General features: G+C 37.2%; 1 protein-coding gene across 1 annotated transcript in view; it reads left to right on the top strand.

Moving 5' to 3' along the window:
• LOC116098421 (solute carrier organic anion transporter family member 1A4-like) overlaps positions 1-24925 on the top strand; it is a 34543-nt gene that overhangs the window by 6388 nt on the left and 3230 nt on the right. Inside the window, exons 4-13 of the mRNA XM_031381042.1 lie at positions 4144-4250; positions 8121-8267; positions 11214-11312; positions 12333-12554; positions 15279-15443; positions 16701-16896; positions 18751-18916; positions 20157-20329; positions 22337-22401; positions 23494-23611. Coding sequence (XP_031236902.1) covers positions 4144-4250; positions 8121-8267; positions 11214-11312; positions 12333-12554; positions 15279-15443; positions 16701-16896; positions 18751-18916; positions 20157-20329; positions 22337-22401; positions 23494-23611 — 1458 coding nt within the window. The remainder of the gene's footprint in view (positions 1-4143; positions 4251-8120; positions 8268-11213; positions 11313-12332; positions 12555-15278; positions 15444-16700; positions 16897-18750; positions 18917-20156; positions 20330-22336; positions 22402-23493; positions 23612-24925) is intronic.

The raw sequence follows: 24925 nt of genomic DNA, 5'->3' as shown, positions 1-24925 counted from the left end.
TCACTTTTCACCTACAGGAAATAAGGCTCAGAAGTTCCTCTCTGGGAGAAATCATGCTCCCTCATATTACTGAATTCTGATATGGAAATTAGAGTCTTCCGTCTGACATATCATTTGTGAATCTTGTGGCCTCAGGTCCATTTAAGTTCCCATCCAGTCCATTTATTAAGAGGAACCTGGAGACAGAGCTTTCATGAAGTTGAGACTCATGAACAGATTCTCAGAATCTGTCAAGGGTTGTGCTGCCTCATTCACCACGACAATTTAGATATGTTGGTCACAAGAGGTCTACAGTGACATAATCATGTGTTACTAAGGATGATTTCTATTTTCATATTTACCAAAGTAACTTACACAGAATATTGTAAAAGTGGAATTACATTGAGTTATTTCTTACCTTCTCTCCTGCTTTCTAGGGACAGCTTTCAGTTTTTTTCTTTCTTTACCTGAGTGTCTAATTACGTTTTAATACAGTAGCGTTAAGTAATTTAAATCTTTTTCTATTTATATCAGCTTGACTAAAAATACTTTCTACCATAGAATTATGCTATTCTTTATATAGAACTCAATTTTTACTTGATTTTTATACATTGCTCATTTTTTTCTATTTGATTGATTTTGTTTGTACTGCTCAATATCTTACAAGTCACATGCCAACTGCAGGGTGAACATCTCTCAACACACTTCAGTGACTTCACAGTGGTCAACTGGATGCACTTGCTGCCTTCTATATATCTCTTGCCCCTATAGTGCCATCTGCTTGGAATTCTCCATCACTATTTTACACAAAATGTTTTAAACACACACACACACACACACACACACACACGCACACACACACACACACACACACACACATGGCATCTGGAGTTACAGAAGGTTGTTGGCTACCATGTGGGTGCAGGAAAATAAACACAAGTCCCCTTTAAGAGCAGCAAGTGATCTTAACACAGAGCCATGTCTCTCTTCCCACTTTGATTATCTTTTCTAAACCATGGTCTTACTATGTAGCCGAGGTTTGCCTGAAATTTACTATGTAGCTCAAATTTGCCTCAAACTCTTGGTGGTGCCCTTTCCTCACAGTTCCAAGTGTTTCTATTCCAGGGATGAGCTGTAAGAACTTCCCTGCTTTGTCTCTTTCTTGCTCTTAACTATTCACTGGAGTAACATGCTACCCTCTGTTTTGCTGTTTACTCCCCAACTCTTCATCCTGTACAGAAAAAAATTTCTTACAGACTTGAAAGATATTGTCTCAAAATTTGTGGATTTTCGAATCAGAGTTTTATTTTGATCCCTGTGACCGATATCTTCTATGGCTTTTAGCTCCACAGTCTGAAACTGATAACTCTTGGTATAATTCCTTTGCCAGCTCTATCAGCTGCCTACACTCAGGACACTTTACAAAATTTCTTATAATCTTTTCTCCTTCATACTATATTCTTCCCTCTCTCCTCGCCCCTTTCCGTAGCTGAAATTTGGGCAACATCACCCTATGTTTCATTCATATTTTGCCATCTTCATTTCCTAACTTCATGTCTTCTCATCTCCTTGGTGCTTCCTGGGAGATTTAACTTTGTCATCCAATCTTTTCATTGGGCATGTCACTGCTATTATCATATTTATGAATTTTTATTATCAAGGACACCTCTCTAACTTGACTATCATTCTGGGGGAAGATCTTGCTATTTTGTCAAGAATTCAGTGTCTTTTCCTTTGTGACTCTCTTCTGTCACCATTGTCTCTGGCTTCTTCAAGTGTAGTTCCGTTTGACTTTGACTTTCCTCTCATAAAGTGTCCCCATGATAGGCTTGTCTATTTGTTTATATCTAAGCGAGAATAACAACAGAATACTAACTGGAAATTCTGTATAACATAAAGATTTGGTTAATGCCAGTCTTTTGTCTTTTTCAGAAGGTTTCAGTGGAGTCCTTTGCATATCCACATCCCAGTCTCAAAATAGTATTGTGCTTCAGTTGACTGCATTTGCAGTCCCTCATCTGCAGTTTTGTTGTCATTGTTGTTGCGTTGTTGTTTTGTAATTATTAGCTATTTTGGTTGTATATGTTATGGTAGTAGTGGCAGTATGTGTGTGTGATTTCAGGTGAGGTCAGGAAACAGTTCTGAGGAGTCTATTCTCTCTGCCTACTCTGGAACGTGAGGAGGAATCTAGGTGTTCAGACTTGCACACAATCATCTTTACCCATGAAGGAATTTGGTATCACACAGCCTGTTTTTGTTTGTTTTTTCTTTGTTTGAAACACTAGTTTTACGTAGTGCAGAGTCTCCTCAAACTTGCTCTGTAGTTAAGAATATTCATGAACTTGGATCCTCTACCCTTCGTCCCATAAGCCCTGAGAATACAAGTGTTTCTCACCACACGTAATTTTATTGATTCCTCAGGATCAAATCCTACATTGGTGCTTGCTAGACCCCAGTGACTAATTGAGCTACATCTCCACATCTATATCACTTTATTTTTGAGGAATGGTCTCCCTCATTTCATTTGAAACCTTTTACTGCCATTTTATTACCAGTTCTGGGAGTAAATGGCCCTTGAATGAACAACTTAATTTTAAGTGGACATCGAACCAAACGATGGTTATTTGAGTTCTTGGCTATTTTTGAAAGGAACTGAAACCTTAGGAATGGAATCTAAAAATTTGTACTTTTTATTTCATTTAATGTTAAGATAAAATGTTAATGGTATTTAATGTTAAAATAAAATGTTAATGTTATTCAATGTTAAGAAATATTTGGCTATTATTGTGTTTCTCCACCTTCTGCTAAAAGTGATAATTCTTTGATACTGACCAGTCTTCATGGGATCATGGGAAGAGAAACAAAAGCCCTTGGCTAAAATTCACTAACAACCTCTTTGGGAATGTCCAGACAGTAGTTCTAATAGAAAGTTATTCTGACTCTGTCCTATATGATATAGCATAGAGATTATGTTGGCAAGTATATCTCCCTCCTAACATAGAATTCAGCACCCCATGCTTTTCATCCAGCTGTCTCTCATCTAACAAAGTCATAGAAATAAGTCCACAATACTCTCAAATTGAGTAAGACTCAGATACACACATTTCCCTGTACGTTTGCATTTGGTTATTTTCTTTCTAGGATAACAATCCTTGGTGATTTGCTCAAGATTAATAACCATAATTTATTAGTACTCTTGGTCTCATGATGTTGACTGTGTTGACTGGTGATGGATTCTGCCACCTCTCATTATGACGTGTGTATTTTTCTTCTGTTGAAGTTATTGAAAACATGAAAGGATGATTGAATTCAAAGAAAGAAAAGATAGAGGCACAGGCCAGTGAACCCAGCATAGGTGTCTTGTTTGTGTTGTGTCTTCCTAAAGATTTTGTCTTCTTCATTCTACTTTATTGTGTCTCTTTTTCTATATTTGCTTTTGCTCTTTATCATGCATCAATTATTTCTTGGGAATAGTCACTCAGAAGTCAGAGTGTTGTCATTAGAGGATCTGAAACCTATGTCAGCTACATGTAGGGACTTGAAAGCTAACTCTTAATAAGTGGCACGCTTTCAGTGATCATCGGTTCTTTTGATGATACTGCCTACTTACTTTCGTTCAATTGTTTTTGTGGGTTTTTTTTTTTTTTGAGAGATTAACATGAGACCCAGGTTGGCCTTAACTTGCTGCAAAACTAAGGCTGGCTTTGTGCTTCTGGTTCCTGTGTGTCTACTTTTTAAGTGCTTCAGAGATAGGCATGGACCTTCACACCAACTTTATGCAGTTCTGTAATATAAATCTAGAACTTCATTACCAATCTATTGATATAGATTTCTTTTACTAATTATTTATTTACTTATTCATTTGTGTGCGTGTGTATGTGTGTGTGTGTTTACATGTGTATATCAGAAGACTATTTAGGCAGTCATTCCTGTCCTTCCACTTTATTGTGGGTTCCAAGGTCATCAGGCTTGTGCAGCAAGCACTTCACCAGCTGCATCGTCTTGCTGGTTCTTACACAGGATTCATAGTTATTAGACTGAATGCTGTGGAAGTACCTTAACTGGCCCTGGACATCCTTCTTTCAGGGAAGCAGGAGTCAGTAATCTACAGAAACCTTCTTTGCACTTAACACCTCACAGTGAATGTTTCTTGTGCCCACACAGATACAAATATGAAACAATGATTTCACCTACAAGCAACTTGTCCTCAAACAGCTTCTTGTGTATGGAAAACAGAACACAGAGTTTAAAGCCAACGCAAGACCCAGCAGGTTGTCACATGCTTATCATATGAATTGCTCTATGTTATTGCTCTATTTAGTTTTCTGTTGCTGTCATACAACAGTGATTAAAAGCAACTCAGAGAGGAAAGGATTTATATAGCTTACCAATTATAGTCCACCATGAGAGAAACCAAAGCAGGAACCTGCAGACACAGACCAAAGCAGAGACCACTGAGGCATGCTGCATCCTGGCTTGCTCCTCTGATTTGCTTAGCTACCTCTATTTTACAGCTTGGCTCACCTACCAAGGGGTCTTACCACCCACAGTATTTTATGTCATCTCTTAGTAATTGTCCAAGGAGAACATTTATCATAGACATACCCATAGGCCAATATGATGGAGGCAATTCCTCAACTGAGATTCCTTCTTCTTGGTTGTCTAAATTTGTGTTAAGTTGACGTGAACTATCCATCACAGTGATTATACAAATGGTAAATATAGGCAGGAAGAAGCTTTCCTGGATCTGTGATGTACACCATGGGTAAGTGGGTGCCTATGGCACATCTCAGAATTCCTTCCTTAGCCAGGCACTTGCCTTTGAGTCTCCTTTTTCCTCTTCAACAGAGATATGACTGAAGTTCAACCAACAGTGGGGTTTCCCTTACTTGCTCTGGTCTCAAGTCCTGTGATACTGGCTCTAGCCCATTCATATGCTGCATTAGTTACATCTACATCACTGTTATCAAAATCCAGGGGAAGAACCCAAGGGAGGAAGTCTTTGTTTTTCCCTTACAGTTTCAGAGGGTTCAGCCTGTGGTCACTTGGCCCCATGTTTATGGACAGAGTATCATGATGGCATGAATGTTGGCTGATACTGGTCTTTACTTCTTGGTGGGCAGAAAGAGTAAAGAAAAATATTCAGGAAATAGTAAGATATGATCTCTGTGACCATGCAAGCCTCATGATAAACTTCCTCCAAATAAGCCCACCTCTTACCTTTCAGTATTGCTCAATAATATAAGTCTCATGAATGCATCATCAAATTAGTCCATTGATTATGTCAGAGCCATGATGGCCTGTCTCTGGACATGCCCTCACAGACACACCCAGATGCTGTGTAAAAGTACAAACCTAGAAGTATTAATTACTTCTCTTTTACTCTGATAGACACCATGATAAAGGAAACTTATACAAGGGAGAATTCACTTATATTTATGGTTCTAGATCAGTGCTTCTCAACATTCCCAATGCTGCAGCGCTTTAATATAGTCCCTGATGTTGTATTGACCCCAACTGTAAAGATACTTTCTTGCTACTTCATAACTGTGAGTTTGCTGCTTTTATGGATTATAGTGTAAATGTCTGATATTTCTGATGGTCTTAGGTCACCCACTTAGGTGACTTAGAGGGATGAGAAGCAATCATGGCAGAGAAGCATGGTAGGAAGAATACAAAGCTCAGAGCTCACATCTAAGCAGGTAGTATAGGGCAGAGATAGAGACAGCAAACTGAAAGTAAAGTGGGGCTTTAAACTCTTGAAGCCTGTCTCCAATGGCATTCTTCATAAATCTCCCCAAACAGCACCACCAACAGGAGACTAAGAATTTAATACCAGAGCCTCTAGGAGGCATTTCCACTCAATCACAGCATTCATACAGAGTTCTTGCTTTGGTTTTAACACTGAAGCTAAGGTGCTCACAAGCACCTGTAAGTCCAGTCTGGGGCATTGAATGCCCTCTTCTGGACCTCTTGGGCACTTGTACATGTGTGATGCACATACACTCATGAAGGTACATAAACATCCACTTTACAAAGTGCTTTTACAGGCATATATGATAAAAGACCAAGCACATTTCCTGAACATGGAGTCTGGGGCTGAATCAACAGGAATCACCTCAAGTCAGAATATCTCCATTATGTGCTTGATTCATGCCACATAAATTAAAGTATTGTTCAAGTCTTTGAATGTCACTGTTCTTAGGGAATCTATAAAGAACAAAATAACTTGAGACTCAAAGAACAGCCATGTGTGGAGCTCCAAACTATGGGAACTTCATAAGTACAGCAAAATGATTTAAGTACGGGTGACTTTCTTAGTTATCCCCACTTCCTGACTCAGTGTACAGTCTTATTAACAATGATTTAAGTACGGGTGACTTTCTTAGTTTTGCCCACTTCCTGAGTCAGTGTACAGAGTTCCCACTTCCTGAATCAGTGTACAGAGTTCCCACTTCCTGAGTCTGTGTACAGAGTCTTATTAACAACGATTTAAGTATGGGTGACTTTCTTAGTTATGCCCACTTCCTGAGTCAGTGTACAGAGTGTTATTAACAATGATTTAACAACAGGTGACTTTCTTAGTTATGCCCACTTCCTGAATCAGTGTACAGAGTCTTATTAACAATGCTTATGACCTTACCTTGTCTTGTTCCACATCTAGCTCTTAACTTATTTTAACACATTTATTCTATTCTATGTCTACTATGTAGTTTGTAGCTTTTAGTTACCTCTCATTAGTTTCATATCTCTGACTTCCTCTGAGTTCAGGACGACAATCCTCATGTGCCTGACTCTTTGCCAGCATTCCTATCTTTTCCTGAAACTCTCACCTACCCCTTCCTGTCTTTGCCATTGGCCATCACATTTTGCTTTATCCAGTCATAGGGTGTCTTAAGCAGGCAAAGAAGGAAAGAAAAACACAGTGCATATCAACATTATTCTACAATGTAAGATAGTAAACTCCACACTAGCTCACCCACCTCCTGATTAGGTGACTATCTCACACTAATGTTCTCACCTCCTGAACTGACTTTTGGGAAGGCCTTCCCTTGTTACCCTTGCATTGCAGTACATGATTTAAGATCCCCTAATGTGAAAAACCCCAGAAAAACACTTGATTCTTCCAGTGGCTGATACATTCAGATTCATCTTAGAAGAAGGTTGAGCATCTCTCTGTGATGTCTAGATAGACATCATCATGTCTCTTAAAGAAAAGAATCTGAATACTTAGAGATGGAAAATTGTTTTACTGAACTAGAAGTGAATATGAGTTAGACCTCATGGCACAGTTATGCTTAGGACATTTATGGGCAATGTTGACCAGTCCCTAGGCGAGGGTCCATTGTCCTTCATATCCTAGACTACATGAAGTCACAGCTTCCCTAGGGGGTGGCAATTCATTTAGTTTAGAACTAACTTGGGAAGTGTGTGCAAACATTCAAAGAGTTCTCCTTTTCCCTTTCAATGTCCTTTGGCCCAGTTTTGTTACTCTACTGACCACTAGCTACTCCAACTGTTAGCATATTTTATTGATAATAAATGATGATGAAATTTATAGAAAAATATACATTTACTATTTAGTCAAAATCTGTGGTTTCTACAAAGTAATTTAGGCCATAGGCAAACCAAACTTCCATCAAATTTATGTCTGGATTATATAAAAAACATGGTGATATGTCAGAGACATATACAGATTTGTACTTCTTTTTCTTTCCTCAAACTTTTAGAGGAGTTGAATGAGATAGCACACCAACTAACTCACTGGGCCCCTGCTTGTTGGAATACGGAATCCCTGTTGGTGAGGGAAAGTCATAGCTTTTTCTGTTTGTCTAATTCTATGGTGGAATTCAAACAATCAGTGTGTTGTCACTAAGGAATGAGTTGGGAAAAGTTATTGATCTGTAGGAGTCATCTCTCTCACCCAAATGGGAATTGGCTCCAGTATAGCACTTATATTCCATTGTTAAATATTCTTTCAAAGTACACAGTAGAGGTGATTCACTAATTCAGAGCCAGCATAGTAACATAAGTCCTTGAATAGTCATTGTGGGCTTATAACCTGACAAATACTTAAAAACCTTTGAATTTACTGTCAATAATACTTGACTATCAAATACTCATGCCCTTTTTTAATGCAGAGTGTGTGAAAGAAATTAAATCACTAATGTGGATATACATACTGGTAGGAAATATTATACGTGGAATTGGTGAAACTCCCATCATGCCCTTGGGTATTTCCTACATAGAAGATTTTGCCAAATCTGAAAACTCTCCTTTATATATTGGTAAGTTTGAAAAATCAGACTTGGAATCATTTTTAGGAAAGCAGGATCTGGGATCATGGAAATCGATTATTGATTTGGATGCTTTGTGGCTTCCAGACAGTGAACAGAACGCTAGAGATGTGCTGGTGATCAGGATCCTGAAGTGTAGTCCTTCACAGTTGATGGTTTCTAGTCAGGTGATCAGGATGCTGAAGTGTGGTCCTTCACAGTTGATGGCTTCTAGCAGGGATATGGATGGGAAAGGACTCTTTTCTTTAAGAAGCTGCCACTGGGAGTTTGGCCATGCTCCAACGTGTAAATGGCCAACACAAACTGGACTTGGATTCCCCATTTTTGGGGAGGACACAGAAGGAGCTATATCTGAAAAGACTGGGAAGTGAATGAGATCGAGGTTCATTAAGTGAAACTCCCAATTAATCAACACAAAACAAAAATGTAATAATAGTGGAGAAAGTGATCCATGGTGGAGGTCACATGTGGTATTAGAAGAGAATCTTAGTATCAGAAAGCATCTGAGCAGAATGAAAGGCAGAAAGATTGGAGCAGGAATGAATTCAGTAGAAGTTGGATATCATGTGGGAATCATTGCGTGCAAGGTCTCAAACAGCAGGGAGTATTTCAGAGAACAAGGGAGATAAAAGAGTTTGGTATTGAGAAGTCAGGCACATAAATGAAAATTAACCCATAAAACCATGGAGAAGAAGGAAAAGAGATTCTAAAGTAAAGAGAAGGAAGGAAGTTGACAGTCATGTCTGGATTTTCTGTGGGTAGGGATACCTCAGGAAGGATTCTGAGCTACAGATACATTGGGAGATGCTAGAGGCAGTTTCAAAGAAGCCCAACGTGGTCAGAAAGGACCAAGGAAGTGAAAATCACTATAAGAAAGGTGACCAGGACAACATCAAAGAGAAGTGTTATTATGAGGACATATTCTTTCTATGGAAGACATTTTCCAGAGTGGATATTGGATGAAGCTGCAGTATAAGAAGTTTATTACAATATACTCTACTTTACAAAGAGTGTTAGTTTAATTTCTGTTGCTGTGAAAAAATGTAAATTTGGAGATAATATATTTCATTTGGGGAAAAAATGTTAAATTTGGCTTAGAATTCTACCACAAATGCAAGGTCACAGTAGCAGGAGTTTGAAACTGCTAGTCACACACGAAAGAACAGAGAGTGAATTGTTGTCTTTGCTTGTCTGGTTCTGCTCAGATGTTTCTCCACTCACACAGTTCAGAATCTCCCTAGGGATTGGTGCTGTCCAGAGTGGGCTGGGTGTTCTCATATGAAATATTTAATACTGTTATATTTTGTAAACTGCAGTATAATGTGGTGGGTGGGTTACCTTAGTGAGCTCATGCTGAAGCATCTTCTCATGAGGTACCAGTGATGCTGAAGCATCTTCTCATGACATACCAGTGATGCTAAGATGGGTCTACAATAAAATGAAGTTTACTCGAGGGCACAGGAAGGGGATTGAGACAGCAGTAGAGGCAGAGAAAGAGGGGGGACTGAGAAGGAGAAAGGGAGGTAAAGAGGGATGGAGGGAGTGAAAGAAAGAGAGAGGGAGACAAGAGGCCAGGAGAAGAGTAGAGGGGATCATTGAAGGGAAGGGAAGGGGGGAAGAGAAGAGAAGAGAAGATGCTAGCCATGAATACATGGAGGGAGAAGAGGATGAGGCAGAGAGAAAAGAAAGGAGAGAGAGAGAGAGAGAGAGAGAGAGAGAGAGAGAGAGAGAGAGAGAGAGAGAGAGAGAGAGAGGAAGAGAGAGAGAGAGAGGAATCAGAGAGATAGGGAGAGGCCAAATCGTCTTTTTTATAGCAAGAAAGGATCTTACCTGTACCTGGCTGCTGTTAGGTAACTGTTCAGCAGAGCCTGTAAGAAATGTTAACATAATAACAAATACAATCCCCTACTGATATGTTCACAGGTAAACCCATTATAGACTTTACTTCATTAAGACTCTCCTCCCAGGTAATTCTATGTTGTATCAAGTAGACAATGAAAGCCAGCCATCATAGAGACCCTCTGAAAACATGACTATAGAAGAAGCATCAAAGGGACTTACATCATGGCTTTGCTGGGATTGCTTCTGATAGTTCAGCCTTGCATTTTTGGAACATAAAAGTGCATTTGAAAGATGGTTTTATGTAAGATGGCATCTGTGTCAGCCAGATTTCTTCCCTTTTAATATACATCTATGTTAATCACTTATAAAGAGAAAAATTTATTGGGAGGTTTTGGTCTATGTAACTGGACAGTATTGTTTTGCGTCCTGTCATAAGGCAGGTCATTATGGTGGAAGGATTAGTGTAGTCAAACCATTTTGTGACTGGGAAGTAAAACAGAATGAGGAAGGGGATATGGTTCTATTCCAGATGATCTGAAGACCCATTGCCATGCACTAAATGTTAGCGGTCCATCAATCTGCAGTGGTGCCCTGGGCCATCACTGAATGTTAGCGGTCCATCAATCTGCAGTGGTGCCCTGGGCCATGCACTGAATGTTAGCGGTCCATCAATCTGCAGTGGTGCCCTGGTAAATAATTCTGTAAGAGGAGGTTCTGCGGAACATCCTATACTAAAACAATGGGAGATTTTTTTCTCAATATTGTCAGAAAACAATATAAGCACAAGTAATATTCATATATACATGTAATATACATACATATATATATACATGTATATATACATACATACATATATATATATATATATATATATATACATACACACACACAGAGGAAACATAGATACTGAGATTCGTTTCTTTATATGTTGAACATGTGAAAGTATCTGAGGTAGTAAGCTATGTAGCTCTATGGTAGAGTACCCAGCTTAGCAAAGAAAGGAAAAGAAATCTAGGATTTGAAAAAATAATCAAGTTTTTTTCTAAGCAAATTCTTTGTGTGGTAATGCAACTTTCTATCATTGTTTACTTCCAGGAATTTTAAAAGCAGGAGTGGCCATTGGCTCTTTCACTGGACTTACCCTGGGATATTTGTGTGCAAATGTCTACATAGATATTGATTTTGTGAATACAGGTAACACATGCATTTTCCTTAGACAGTACAGTCCCCAGAGTGTGGGAGAACGCTCTGGGATGCTCTTCTGCTGCCTCTTTTGATACTTAGTTATAGTATCATATTAGAGATAGTAGACCTTAAAAGAACAGAGGAAAAGATAAAATACTACCTTCTGCTTCAAAATTCAACATTCTCCATCCATGTTTCAGCTACATGTTGGTTTCAAAGATTTAATCACATAGGTTTTTCTAAATGAGGCAGTCAGAGTGAATAAAGAATGGGATCCTTCTCTTATGTGGTAATCATCAACTTACAAGTGTTTCGCGTAACTTCCAGAAATGCTTATTTACTGTTGGAAAATGTATCACAACATGCTGATGATAAAATTAGTTAATTTTCTTAATAAAAACACAGAACATAAAAAAGCAATTGCATACCATATATTTTATTTTAGAGTGTGTGTGTGTGTGTGTGTGCCTGCTGGGTCAGAGGAAGGTATCGGATCTCCAGAAATTAGAGTTATAGGCAGTGGTGATTTTTTCATGCATGTGCTGGGAATAGAACTCAGGACTTCTGCAAGAGCAACAATAACTCTTGTTCACTGAACTGTCTTTACACCCCATCATCACCCACTGTGATGTTTGGAGACCTTATTACATCATCTTAAAGGTTACTCCTTAAATACTCCTTGACTTTTTCTGACTTTTTGAAATACGGTTTTAACTATTATGCCAAGTAGCACTCCAGACTCGTTTCTTCTTACTTAATTTTAACTTCACCCAACTGGTCAACCACAGAGACATTTGCTAAAGGTCTGAATTAGTGCAGAGAAGTGGCATATGCCCATAATTTCAGCATTTAAGAAGAAACAGAGTGCCACAAGTCAAGTTTGCAAACAAGAACAAGAACAAATTGCAAATAACTAACAAATGATATACATACTTTATGATTAGATGGAATTATAATGATAAATAATTTTATACAGTTTAAATAGGAAATAATCATGCAAGCTAATGCAATATCTGTATTTCTTTACAGATAACCTGACCATAACACCCAATGATACACACTGGGTCGGTGCTTGGTGGATTGGTTTTTTGGTCTGTGCAGAAGCAAATATCATTATCAGCATCCCCTTTTTCTTCTTTCCGAAAACACTCCCAAAGGAGGGATTACAGGATAATGGGGATGGAACTGAAAATGCCAAAAAGGAGAAGCACAAAGAAAAGACCAAGGAGGAAAACCAAAAAATCTGTAAAGGCAAACATGGAGACTTTAATCTCTATTTAGTTTAAATGTGTCTGTAGTGTGTAGTCATCTGTCACTTGTGTTGAGATGAGACAGATTGTCATTAATCATCACTAATCTGTTGTGTTAGATGTCTTCCACAGTAACCACTGAAAACAACTGACATACTAGGAAACCTGACTCACCTTAAATTAGACTTTATGAAAAAATTCAAGTTAATCTGAAGACTCAATGAGCAAATGTATTTTCTTACCTCTTTAGAAAATCTCATTTTCCAGAAAATATTAGTCCAGTTGAACACACACACACACACACACACACACAAATAACCAGAAATCCAAGCTAAACATAATGGGGTCTCCTTTTTATACTATCATATCTATCATCTACAAGTAATGATGCTTTTACTTCTTTCTCTTCAATTTGAATCCCCACTATCTCTATTTGTTTTCTTACTGCTTCGGGTAGAACCTCAAGTACTATATTCAATATATATGGAGATAGTGGACAGTCTTGTCTTGTCCCTGATTTTAGTGGAATTAGTTTGCATTTTTCTCTATTTAATATACTATCAGATATTAACTTGATGTAGATTGCCTTCATTGTGTCTAGGTATGCCCTTTGTATCCCTGATCTCTCTAAGACATGAATGTGTATTTTATATTGTGAAGGCTTTTTCAGCATCAATGAGATGATGATGCAGTTTTTTTCTTCCAGCTTGTTCCTATGGTAGAGTATGTTAATGGATGTTCCTATGGTAGAGTATGTTAATGGATATTCCTATGGTAGAGTATGTTAATGGATATTCCTATGGTAGAGTATGTTAATGGATATTCCTATGGTAGAGTATGTTAATGGATGTTCCTATGGTAGAGTATGTTAATGGATGTTCCTATGGTAGAGTATGTTAATGGATGTTCCTATGGTAGAGTATGTTAATGGATATTCCTATGGTAGAGTATGTTAATGGATGTTCCTATGGTAGAGTATGTTAATGGATATTAAGCCTCCCTTGCATCCCTGAGAAGAAGCTTACTTGTACATGGTGGAAGATATTTTTCTTGTGCTCTTGGATTCAATTTTGTTGTATTTTCTACCCGAATTTTGAAGAGTTTCTAATACCAATATTCCTCAAATTATCTCACAAAATAGAAACAGAAAGAACATTGCCAAACCCATTCCATGAGATCACAGTCACTGTGATACCTAAATTATTCAAAATCTGGACACAGAAAGAGAGTTTCATCAATGTTCACAAAGGAAATTGGTTGGTCTGAAATTCTCTCTCTTTGTTTCTAGTTTGTGGAATAGATTGAGGAGTATTGGTATTAGCTACACTTTGAAACTCTGGTAGAATTCTGGTCCTGGGGCTTTTGTTGTTGTTGCTGTTTGTTTGTTTGTATTGTTAGGAGATTTTTCTGTGAGTTCTTCTATTTCTTTAGGGATTAGAGGACTATTTACATCGTTTCTCTGACCTTGATTTAAATTTGATAAGTAGAATCTATTAAGAAATCACTCTTTATATTTAGATTTTCCAAATTTGTAGAGAACATAATTTTGAAGAACTAATGATTCTTTGAATTTCCTCAGTGTCTGTTATTATGTCCCCTTTTCATTTCTGATTTTGTTAATTTGGATTCTCTCTCTCCCTTTCTCTCTCTTTCCCTCTCTTTCCCTCTCTTTCATTTAGTTTAGCTAAGGGTTTATCTAGCTTGTTGATTTTCTTGAAGAATCATTTCCTGGTTTCATTGCTTATTTGAATTGTTCTTTTTGTTTCTAACTTATTCATTTCAGCCCTAAATTTTATTTTATTTTCTGCAATATGCTCCTCCTTGTGTGTTCATTTCTTTTTGTTCTAGAACTTCAGGTGTATTGTTAAGTTGATTGTTAAGTTGATGGTGTGAGATCTTTCAAATTTCTTTATGAAGGCACTTAGATGTATGAATTTTCCTCATAGCCCTGCTTTTGTATCCCATAGTTTAGGTATGTTGTGCCTTAATTTTCATTGGATTCTAGAAAGTCTTTAATTGACATCCTTATTTGTTCTTTGTCCCAGTGCTCATTCAGTGGAGAGTTGTTCAGATTCCATGAGTTTGTAGGCATTCTATTGTTTCTGTTCTTGTTGAAGTCCAGCATTAATCCATGGTGATTTGATAATATGCAAGGATTTATTTCAGTCTTCTTATATCTGTTGAGACTTGCTTTGTGACTAAGTACATGATCAATGTTACAGAACATTTTGTGAGGTTCTGAGGATTTTTCAAATGCATTTGTTGCTGTGAAGTGCTTATGAGATGATGAGGTTGTTTGGGCTGCAGCATGATTCCTTAGCTGACAGCTTATCCACTAGATCATCAAGGAATGATTATCAGTGTCTGAAATCAATCTTCATGAAAATGAATTCCTTGCAGCCTCTAAAGGGTAGACTAGTCAGTTCCTAACAAATACAGGACATAATAGAAGGGAAGGACAGAAAAATAAATCAAAGTGTGTGGAGACAGATATAATCTTATTTTCTTATTTTTTTATGGTAAAATTGTTGTCTGGTAGTTATATAGCCAGTATATGTCACTTACAGAAGTGACTTAAAACAACGATATTGAACTTTAGCCCACAGGGGTAAAGATTTATCAAACAATTTCTGTCACAGCACGGAATCTGTGAGATTTTAGGAGAACTCTAGACAAAAATGCAATGCCAAGTTGACTTGGTGATCTCTACATGCTCTTGTTTCAGATTTCCTTCCATTAATGAAGAACCTCTTCTGCAATCCAATTTACATGCTTTTTCTCCTTGTCAGTGTGCCCCAGTTCAATGCACTTTTCAGTATATTTATCTTCCTGCCTAAGTACCTGGAACAGCAATATGGAATATCATCTGCAGATTCAATTTTTCTCTTGGGTATGTAGTTTCATTATTTCTCCAGTAGCACTCTTGAAACAAAGACATTGTCTTAGTTAGGGTTCTACTACTGTAAAGTGATAGACACAATGACCCAAGCAACTGTTGTAAAGCCAAATACTTAAAGAGCTTCAGAGTTTCAGTCCATCATCACCATGGAAGGAAGAATGGAAACATCCAGGCCCACATGGTGCTAGAGAAGGAGCTGAGAGTTCTGCACCTGGACCTACCTGTGATCAAGAGAAACTTACTCTTCCTCACTGGGCAGCATTTCAAAGCCCACCCCCACAGGGATGCACTTCTCCCAGCAAGGCCACTCCTAATCCAACAAGGCCACACCTCCTATTAGCTCCAGTTAATATGGGCTAACCATATTCAAACCATCACAGACATGACAGTAGAATCCTCACAAGCAAGATAAAGAGTAAGATAAAGAGGAATCCAGACTGAAATCACTGGGATTCTATATCTTTCTCCCAGTATTTCACATCTTGGCTTCAATTATTGCTTTCCCCTGTTGATTTAGCCACACTCTGTTTTTCCTGTTAGTACACTAAACCCAGCTCTCCTACTTTACTCTTGAAAACTACAGATCACAGACAGCTACCAATTACATTATCTACAATTCTCTGAAAGTCCAAGTCTCAGTCAGATATATAAAAATAATGCAATGGTATTGAGCTGCAAAGGATAGTTAAATTCTTCCATGCCTGATCCTGGTTTTGTGTGAATCCACCCTATGAAAACTTTTCCCTTAACTCTTCATTTTTATCTCACCTCCTCCTCCTCCTTCTCTGATTTTGTGTGGGAAGGAGAGTCAGGGAGTAAGAATATTGGACAATATTAACAATGCATAAAATGTTCTACACTTATTAAATGGGGACTCAGCAGCAACCTGCTAAACCACCCAGAACTGAGTCAAATTCCCAACATACAAAGTCAAAAGAACTACATGAAACACCTAATATCATAAATGTATATATGTGTGTACAAATGAATGTGAGTGTGTGTGGGGGGAGACAGAGAGAGAGATTTATAAGATGTTTAAAACCTGTGGCAAATAATTAAACACTAGTATTTTTTTAAGTGACTTGATAGGCATTTGAAAACTTCTTTTCATGTAACATGTGAGTGAATAAGGGTTAAGATCATTGTATATTAACAGCTAAATAAGTTCTTAATAAGATGTATTAGATAAACTCATGACAGGTTTTTATCTTCTCACTTTTATCAATACTATTTTACTTGCAATTTTAGGTCTTTACATGTTACCTTCAGTATGTCTTGGATATTTAATTGGTGGTTTGATTATGAAGAAGTTCAAGATTACTGTAAAGAAAGCTGCATACATAGCATTCTGGCTATGCCTGTATGAGTACCTTCTGTCTTTTGTTAGCTATATGATAACCTGTGATAATTTCTCAGTTGCTGGCTTAACTGTCTCTTATGAAGGGTACGTTGTTTCCTAATTAATATCATAATATTTTTTACAGTTCCTAGTTAATTTTCTTCATGAATTGAATATAACCAAACCATTTTGTTATTACTTAATAGCAGTGATCCATGGTTACCTTACATTTTCCTTCCATCCATCAAGTCTATAGCTTCCTGCAGAAGTTGTAAGCTTACTAAAGACATCTGAGGACTACTAGTGAGGAAGTTTATGATTCAATAGGCATATGGTGGTTGTTATGGTGATATTCTAGTTTTCTTTAAAGTGTAACAAAGGAAAATAACTTAAAGCATGGTAGCCTAAAGCATTAAAAGTTAACTATATACATCAACAGGCCTTTGTGGCTTTATACAATGGGCTCAAATTTAGCATAATTGAACCTAAATACATGTTAATTCTATTAATGTATGTATTTTTATATGGCACTGGAGTAGTTATATCTCATGTACTCTGTAGTTCTCAAGTTTGAGTTTCAAGGGATGTCTGGTCATACTGTGTATTAGCATGGGAAATTTAAATCTTATTTTATGACACAGTTATATAATCAACCAATCAACCAATCAGTTAAAATGAAATAGAACATAGATTTGTAGGTTCCTTTCAAAGGTTTAGGGAGATTAACTAGTATAAAAGGGCTTTCTGAGTATGTAAGAGGACCAGAGTTTAGATCCTCAGAATCTGTGTAAAGCTTGACATGGTAGAGAATCTGTAATCCCACTGTTCTTACAGTGAACTGAGTGGCACAGGCATGAAAACCTGAATGTTCATCTGCCTACTAATCTGATATTTGCTGCAGTGAACAACAGGAGAGTCTGTCTCTAGCAAGGTGGGAGAGGATCTTCTGGCATCCAAATTCACAGTGTTGTACAATGTGCTTATATACACACAGATACACACACACACACACACACACACACACACACATGACAGAAAGAGACAGAGAGAGAAACACAGAGTCACAGAGACAGTAAAAAATTAAAACTAAATTGAATTAAAAATAAGGAGTAAAATTCATTTCAAATTCTTAAGAATTGTAAGATGTGAATAATTTCAAATATAAAATTATGAATGCACACACATATGTATGCCTATATATGTACATATATGTATTAATTATATATATATATGTATATATATATATATATATATATATATATATAATAATTTGGTTCTGTTTTAAGACCAGAAATTTTCCATTTACTTTGCACACACTGAGCCCATCTCCAGTCATGCTGACTCTGCATGGTGTTTGAGTAGCAGGATTTGATTACATCCTCTAGAATCCCACCTTTTTTCTGTTTCAATGTAATTTTCATGGTTGAGTACTTTAAGATGAGCATGTGTAATTAGTGAAACACTCTGTTTGGGATCTAAATACAGCATCTATCTTATAAATAGAAATTGTAGGTGTTGTTCAGTTCAGCCTTTTTTCATTATTGTCTACCATATAGATCAGTGAGAGACTAGCCCTCTTCAATTTAGCTCTGACAGACTGGACGTTTCCGTAGGGTAGACACTTTATGTTTGGTTTTGAAGTAATTATAAAAGGTAGTCATGGAATCACTGGAGCAGGTAACTTATGTGTCAAAAACACAGTATAGGGACCACATGCTGCTATATGGATGATTTCTGTTTCTGTTCTGGGACAGAAGATGAACTGTGATGAGATGTTTCCCTCTGGCTCTCTCTTTCTTTCTGTTTCAGTCTCTCTGTACCTCTCTTTCTCTGCCTGTCTCTCCCCTTTCAATTCCTCTGAATGTGTTCATTTGCATGCACATGTGAGAGTGAAGAGATGAAAATAAAGTGCTTGAGTAGGTTTTTCAGTATCTGTAACATCATTTTAAACCATTTCAGAGTTCAGAGCCCTCTGCATGTAGAGAACGAGGTTCTTGCTGACTGCAACACAAGATGTAGCTGCTTAACGAACACATGGGATCCGGTGTGTGGGGACAATGGCCTAGCATACATGTCAGCCTGCCTTGCAGGCTGTGAGAAGTCTGTTGGAACCGGAATTAAGATGGTAAGAATCCTTTCAGTGTTTAGGCTGACATTTTGTATTGCATTAACATGTGCTAAGACCTAAGCCTACATCTTCTAAAGAGAAAAAAACGTAGTCCTTACTTAAATTAGATTAGTATTCTTTGTGAATAATTCAATTTATTCTGTATACATATATTTGACCTTAAAATTCCAAGATGCTATGTAAAACCATGATGCAGTCTGAGTATTATTTCATAATTTCAAACAGTTGAGATTATTACTCAAGTATCTGAGTTAAAATGCTCTGGGCAGGTTGAAATGATAACTTAGCTATAAGGAGCACTTGCTGCTCTTTCAGAGGGCATGGTTAGTTCCCTGAACACAAAAGGGGCAGCTCTCAACTCCAGCTCCAGGCCATGTGACACCTTTTGCCTTTATTGTTTAAATAAACTTCCTTCCTTGGATACACTATTTATTAGTAAGCACCTAACTATTCCATCAACGTTCTGAAATACAGGTTGTTTTAGTACTTACTATTATGTTAATACAAAACAAGCCTTAGTTATTTATTTATTTATTTTAAAAAATTATGTGCAGGCTAGATAGTTGGTTCTGTGTTGATAGCCATTTGCCAACAAGTCTTATCACCAATTTAATCCTGGGATCCACATAGTACAAAGAGAGAACTAACTTAATTTTCGACTTCTATAAGCATGTGATGGCAAACACATGTCCACATATAGATACACACACACACACACATTCAAGCATATAAATATATACATTCACACACACACATTCAAGAAAAATCAAACAAATAAATAAAATACAGTGTTTATTCAGGAAAACTGAATTTTTGCAAATTTTCTCCATATATTGAGAAAATACCAATTATTTAAATCCATATATTTATATGTAATGATAGAATTCTTAGATAGCAAAGGAAAGATGAAAATAAATGGGAAAAGAGTCTGCTATTTTAATTATTTAGTGTTTTTTTATTTAATGGTGTTAGTGCTGAAACTCAGGTCCATATCCAGACTAGGTGAATGATCTCCCTTGCCCCAACTCTCAATTTTGATCCAGCTGGCTTTGTAGAAAATAATAGTCACTCCACAGATGTCATGGAGACCTATTTTTGATCAGTATTAAGTCTTTTTTCCAATAAAGGCACTTGGAGTCATGCTTCCAAGGAGCCCAATACTCAACCATAACTTAATTAGTTGATCCTAATATTGTCTTCCTTATGTAGGACATTGTTTTGTTTTGTTTTTTGACAGGTGTTTCAGAATTGCAGCTGCATTCAGTCATCAGGAAACTCATCTGCAGTCCTAGGGCTGTGTAACAAAGGTCCCAGCTGTGACAGCATGCTGAAGTACTTTATATTCATTTTAGTAGCTGGCAGTTTCATCTTCTCAGTAGCATCCATACCTGGGTACATGTTTTTTCTGAGGTAATAAGAAACTCCTTCATTGAGATTTCAATCTGTTCTTCTTCATAGTGTGTGTGCACACGCTCATATATGCAGGCACTTGTGCATGTGCATGACTATGTGTCTCTGTGTGTGGTGGGAGTGTGCATGGTTTAGGCTCCTGGTTCCTTTAAGTAGGTCAAAAGGCAATGCTGGGGAATCAGCCCTCTCTTTTCATCTTGATTCTCAGAGAAGGTCTCTCTTGTTATCTCTGCTGCTGTGCTGCCTGTGGGTCCCAGCCTCCCTGGTGCCCACGGTCCGAAGCAATTCTGATTGATCCTCCCATTTCACTGTGGGAATGCCGGGGTTACAGATGCCTGCCTGCCTGCCCACTGAATGGGGCTTTTATTTTTTTAATTTTTTAAATGTTCTGGGGATTGAACTCAGGTCAAGACTTGATTTCCGCACTGAGTCACTCCACAGATGTCATGTTTGATCAGTATTAAATCCTTTTCCCAATAAAGGTCCTTGGAGTCATGCTTCCAAGGAGCTCAATACTCTACCATAACTTAATCAAGATTCTAAGTACTGCTTTACCAAACACTGATAAATTTACCAATAACTCAATGTTTTCTAGAACTTTCCTCCTGTCCTCTCCTACTTTCTTCCTTTGTTAAGGATAAATGAATGGATGTCTTGTTTTAGAATATGAGAGTAGTTGCCTAGCTCTCAATTCCTATGGCTCCACTAACTGGCTGGCAGAGAGTGAAACTGTACAACGGAGGGTTTAGTTCATAGGTTGATGATCAGATAAAAACACCAAGTATCGCTAGAGAATAAGATGTAAGATTTACTCTTACAAGGGAAGATCATTTTGCTGTCACATCTGTCACCCCATCACCTTCCAGGGAGATTCAGTTGATGGGGCTAAGTTGCAAAGCTGCATTCTCAGTTGATAAGGAAGATTTTTCCTCATAGAGGAGGAGGATCACAGGAGAAGGGCATATGAGCAACAGAACTTTCCTGTTACAACCTCCAAACAGATGGTCTCACACCTACTGCATGCCTGTTTGCACTTCCACCCCTAACTCACATTCATAATTATCTTACTTTCTGAAGTTTCAGCCAGATGTGAAAATGTGGCTTATTGAAACTTAAATTATGATTATTTAAAATACTTTGTATAAAAGGGAATGTATGTGATTAGCATGTACTTCTGGTGTGTGTACATGTGTGTGTGTGTTTGAATACCATGACATGCAAGTTGAAATGAGAATACAGCTCACAAGAGTTGGTTTCTTTCCATTGTGTGGGTTCTAGGTGTTGAACTCAGTTTATCAAGCTTAGTGGCAAGCAACTTTACACATTGAGCCATCTTGGAGGTCCCAATGTATGATTTCTTGATGTAATGAAGTTAAGGCCTTTTCTATTTTTTAAATTTCTTTCCTCATTTTTGCTGAGTTTGATAATTGTGATATAAATGTTAGATGATATAATGCTACTATTTTCACACTATCATTACTCTTCTAGTCTATTCTATTTTCTTGAAATTTTTCATGGAATTGCTTCCAAAATGAAATACTAATAGTTGAATATATTATGCTTTTCTTACCCAAGGGTGTATTGTTAGAAGAAGACCACATTTTGATATGGCTTCCATATTCCTAATCTATAAGAATATTTTCAGGTTTTATTAATTCTTTCTCTGTCTGTGGGAACATCCTTACAATATTTTCAATTCCTATATAGCATGTTATCTTTTTTATCAACATGATAAAATGCCTGGCAAGAAACTTAAGAAAATAAATGTTAATTTCTTTTGTGGTTTCACAGGTTTGGGTTGGTGGTTATATGTATAGCACACTGATTCTTATGGCATTCAGAAAACTACTCATCTAAGTTAGCAGACAAGAACTAACTGTTAAAGTCCTCAGCCTTTATAAACTACCACTGTCATTGGGAGGATGCTAGGGCACATGTGGATTTGCATGATGTACTTTTATGTATGCATGTATATATTGCATATGTATGTATGCATATATTTTTCAGGTTTATCAAGTCTGAAGAGAAGTCACTTGGAGTTGGATTACATACATTTTGCACAAAAATATTTGGTATGAAGAATTTCCCAAACATATCAGGCCAATATTAAATATTTAGTAAACCAATAGATTTTCTCTGAATACAAAGATTGCAACTATACTGTCAACCCAAAACACACCTCTTATGTTAAAAGGATGAGACAGGTTGTTCTTAAATCAAACATGAGTAAATATAACATAGGAGCACAGATTTGGGACATCCAAGACAGTGATAGTTGGTGATGTTTGTAGTTAGAGAACAAAGAAATGAATGAGTAGGACTTTTGTCAAATGTATCAGTGAAGACCTCAGGTAGGTTGGTTACAGCAAGCATGGAATCCTGTGTTTGAGCTGTAGGCTCAAACGCTATCTGTTGGCATTCTCAGTGTTTGTGTGGGTAGAGCTTAGGGCCTGTTAAGTCAATACAACCCAAACTACTTCGTATGATAGTCAAATGAATAATAAGATAAGAAAAACCAATGGGCAATGAATGATCAATAAGAGAGATAAAGGTACTTGTCTCTGGATCTGTGATATCCCAACTGTCCACATCCAGAATGTCCCATGATCTAGGAGCATTAGCAACATAGGTGTGTTCTGCCCACTTTATCTGAACTTCAGTATACAAGCCCTTCTGTTTGGAACTGGCTACTTGTGACTAGTCTGAGAATGAAGTAACTATAGAGGTGAAAAATGTTTTGTTTGTTTTTAAATAACTTACCTGAACTTAATTACTCCTTTTTTAATTTAGTAGATTCAAAAGTAAAATGAAAATAAAATAGTGGTGTTAGATTAATAGTAAACCATAACAAGATATTAGGTTAATAAACCAAACATATTTGGTTAACCAAGATATTTGGTTAATAAACCATGACAAAATTCATGAGGTTCATGATTATGAACTCAATGAACAATTTCTTCACAACTTATGAATAGTTTGCATTTGTTTTGATCTAGAAAATTTATAGTAACTTATAATTTCTAAAGTATGAATAATTAGATTCACTATTTATTATATTGACTTTTTAAATAGGGAAATTGAAGTATTTCCAAATAAAAATGAACATATCTCTCTCTGTTCTTTCTTCCTGTCAATGAGCTGATTTTCTTCTGTCTTCATTTCAGCTTCCACACTGGCACTTTTTTACTTTGGAGCTTTGATAGACAGAAGTTGTTTACATTGGGGAACTCTAAAATGTGGCGAGAAAGCTGCATGCAGGATGTATGATATAAATAGTTTCAGGTAAAATAACTTTGAGACCTAATTTTATAGTGCATAAGATGTCTCTGTCCCTATTTAGCATGCTCTTGAGTGAAAACATTAACTTGGCTTCATTTTCAGAATTGGTATGTATGATATAACTTCATTATTTATGTTTTAATATTTTCCATTTTCCCAAAGGATACACAACACACACAAACACACATACACACACACATATATATATATACATATATGTATGTATATATGTATATATATATATATATATATATATATATTTGCACATACATATATACATGACTGAATAGAGGGTGTCTGGATAGAGGCCCTAGAGAGGTTGGGGAGAGCTACATCTTGACCTGTACCAGCATAGCAGAACAATGGAGATTAAAAAAAAATACAGCAAGATACATACAAAGACATGGACCAATGGTGCTGTATGTGGGAACAAAATCTCTTAGCTCCTAAGATCCAATATTTATTCACAGAGAGGAGGGACTCTCTTTCTGCTCCTACCATCCTATATTTATGCACAGAGAGGAGAGACTCTCTCTTTCTGCTCCTACCATCCTATATTTATGCTCAGAGAGGAGGGACTCTTTCTTTCTGCTCCTACCATCCTGTATTTATGCACAGAGAGGAGGGACTCTTTCTTTCTGCTCCTACCATCCTATATTTATGCTCAGAGAGGAGGGACTCTTTCTTTTTGCTCCTACCATCCTGTATTTATGCACAGAGAGGAGGGACTCTCTCTTTCTGCAATGATAAGGATGACAGAGTCTCAACACATTGAGGTAGCATATATTCTGGTATTTGAGCTCCTGGAAAGTCCACAGAACTCTTCTGCTTGGAGCCAGGCTAGAGGAGAATCCTCAAATGTTTGTATTACCCCTTCATCTTGAAAAATTTATGCTGATAGCCACCTGTAATTCCAGTACCAAGGGCACTGTGCACACAGACAAAACACCCATACACATAAGAGAAAATTATCTTTTAAAAAAACACTACAGCATCCTAACCTTACTGATTGTTATCTACAGCTGTTTAGTTAAAGCTGACATTATGAAACTTCCTCGATGTAAACTTTGTAAATGACTTAATCTCTGTTTTTAAGTTGGTTTTTTGTGCTGTTATTTGGTTTGGTTGTTTATCTGGTGCTAGGAGCTGAACCCTGGGTTCTTGATGCATATATTTACCAGTGAGAGATGCCTGATCCAATAGCTAACTCCTAATTTCTCCACTTTATAAGTCACCATGTGGGTACTGTGAATGGAACTGGGCTCCTCTAGAAGGAGCCAGTGCACTAAGTCCTGAACCATTTCTCTGACACGACAA

The sequence above is a fragment of the Mastomys coucha genome, unplaced genomic scaffold (assembly GCF_008632895.1).
Source record: "Mastomys coucha isolate ucsf_1 unplaced genomic scaffold, UCSF_Mcou_1 pScaffold20, whole genome shotgun sequence".
NCBI lineage: Eukaryota > Metazoa > Chordata > Mammalia > Rodentia > Muridae > Mastomys > Mastomys coucha.
The sequence above is the reverse complement of the archived record's forward strand: the minus strand, read 5'-3'. Positions and strand labels throughout refer to the sequence as shown.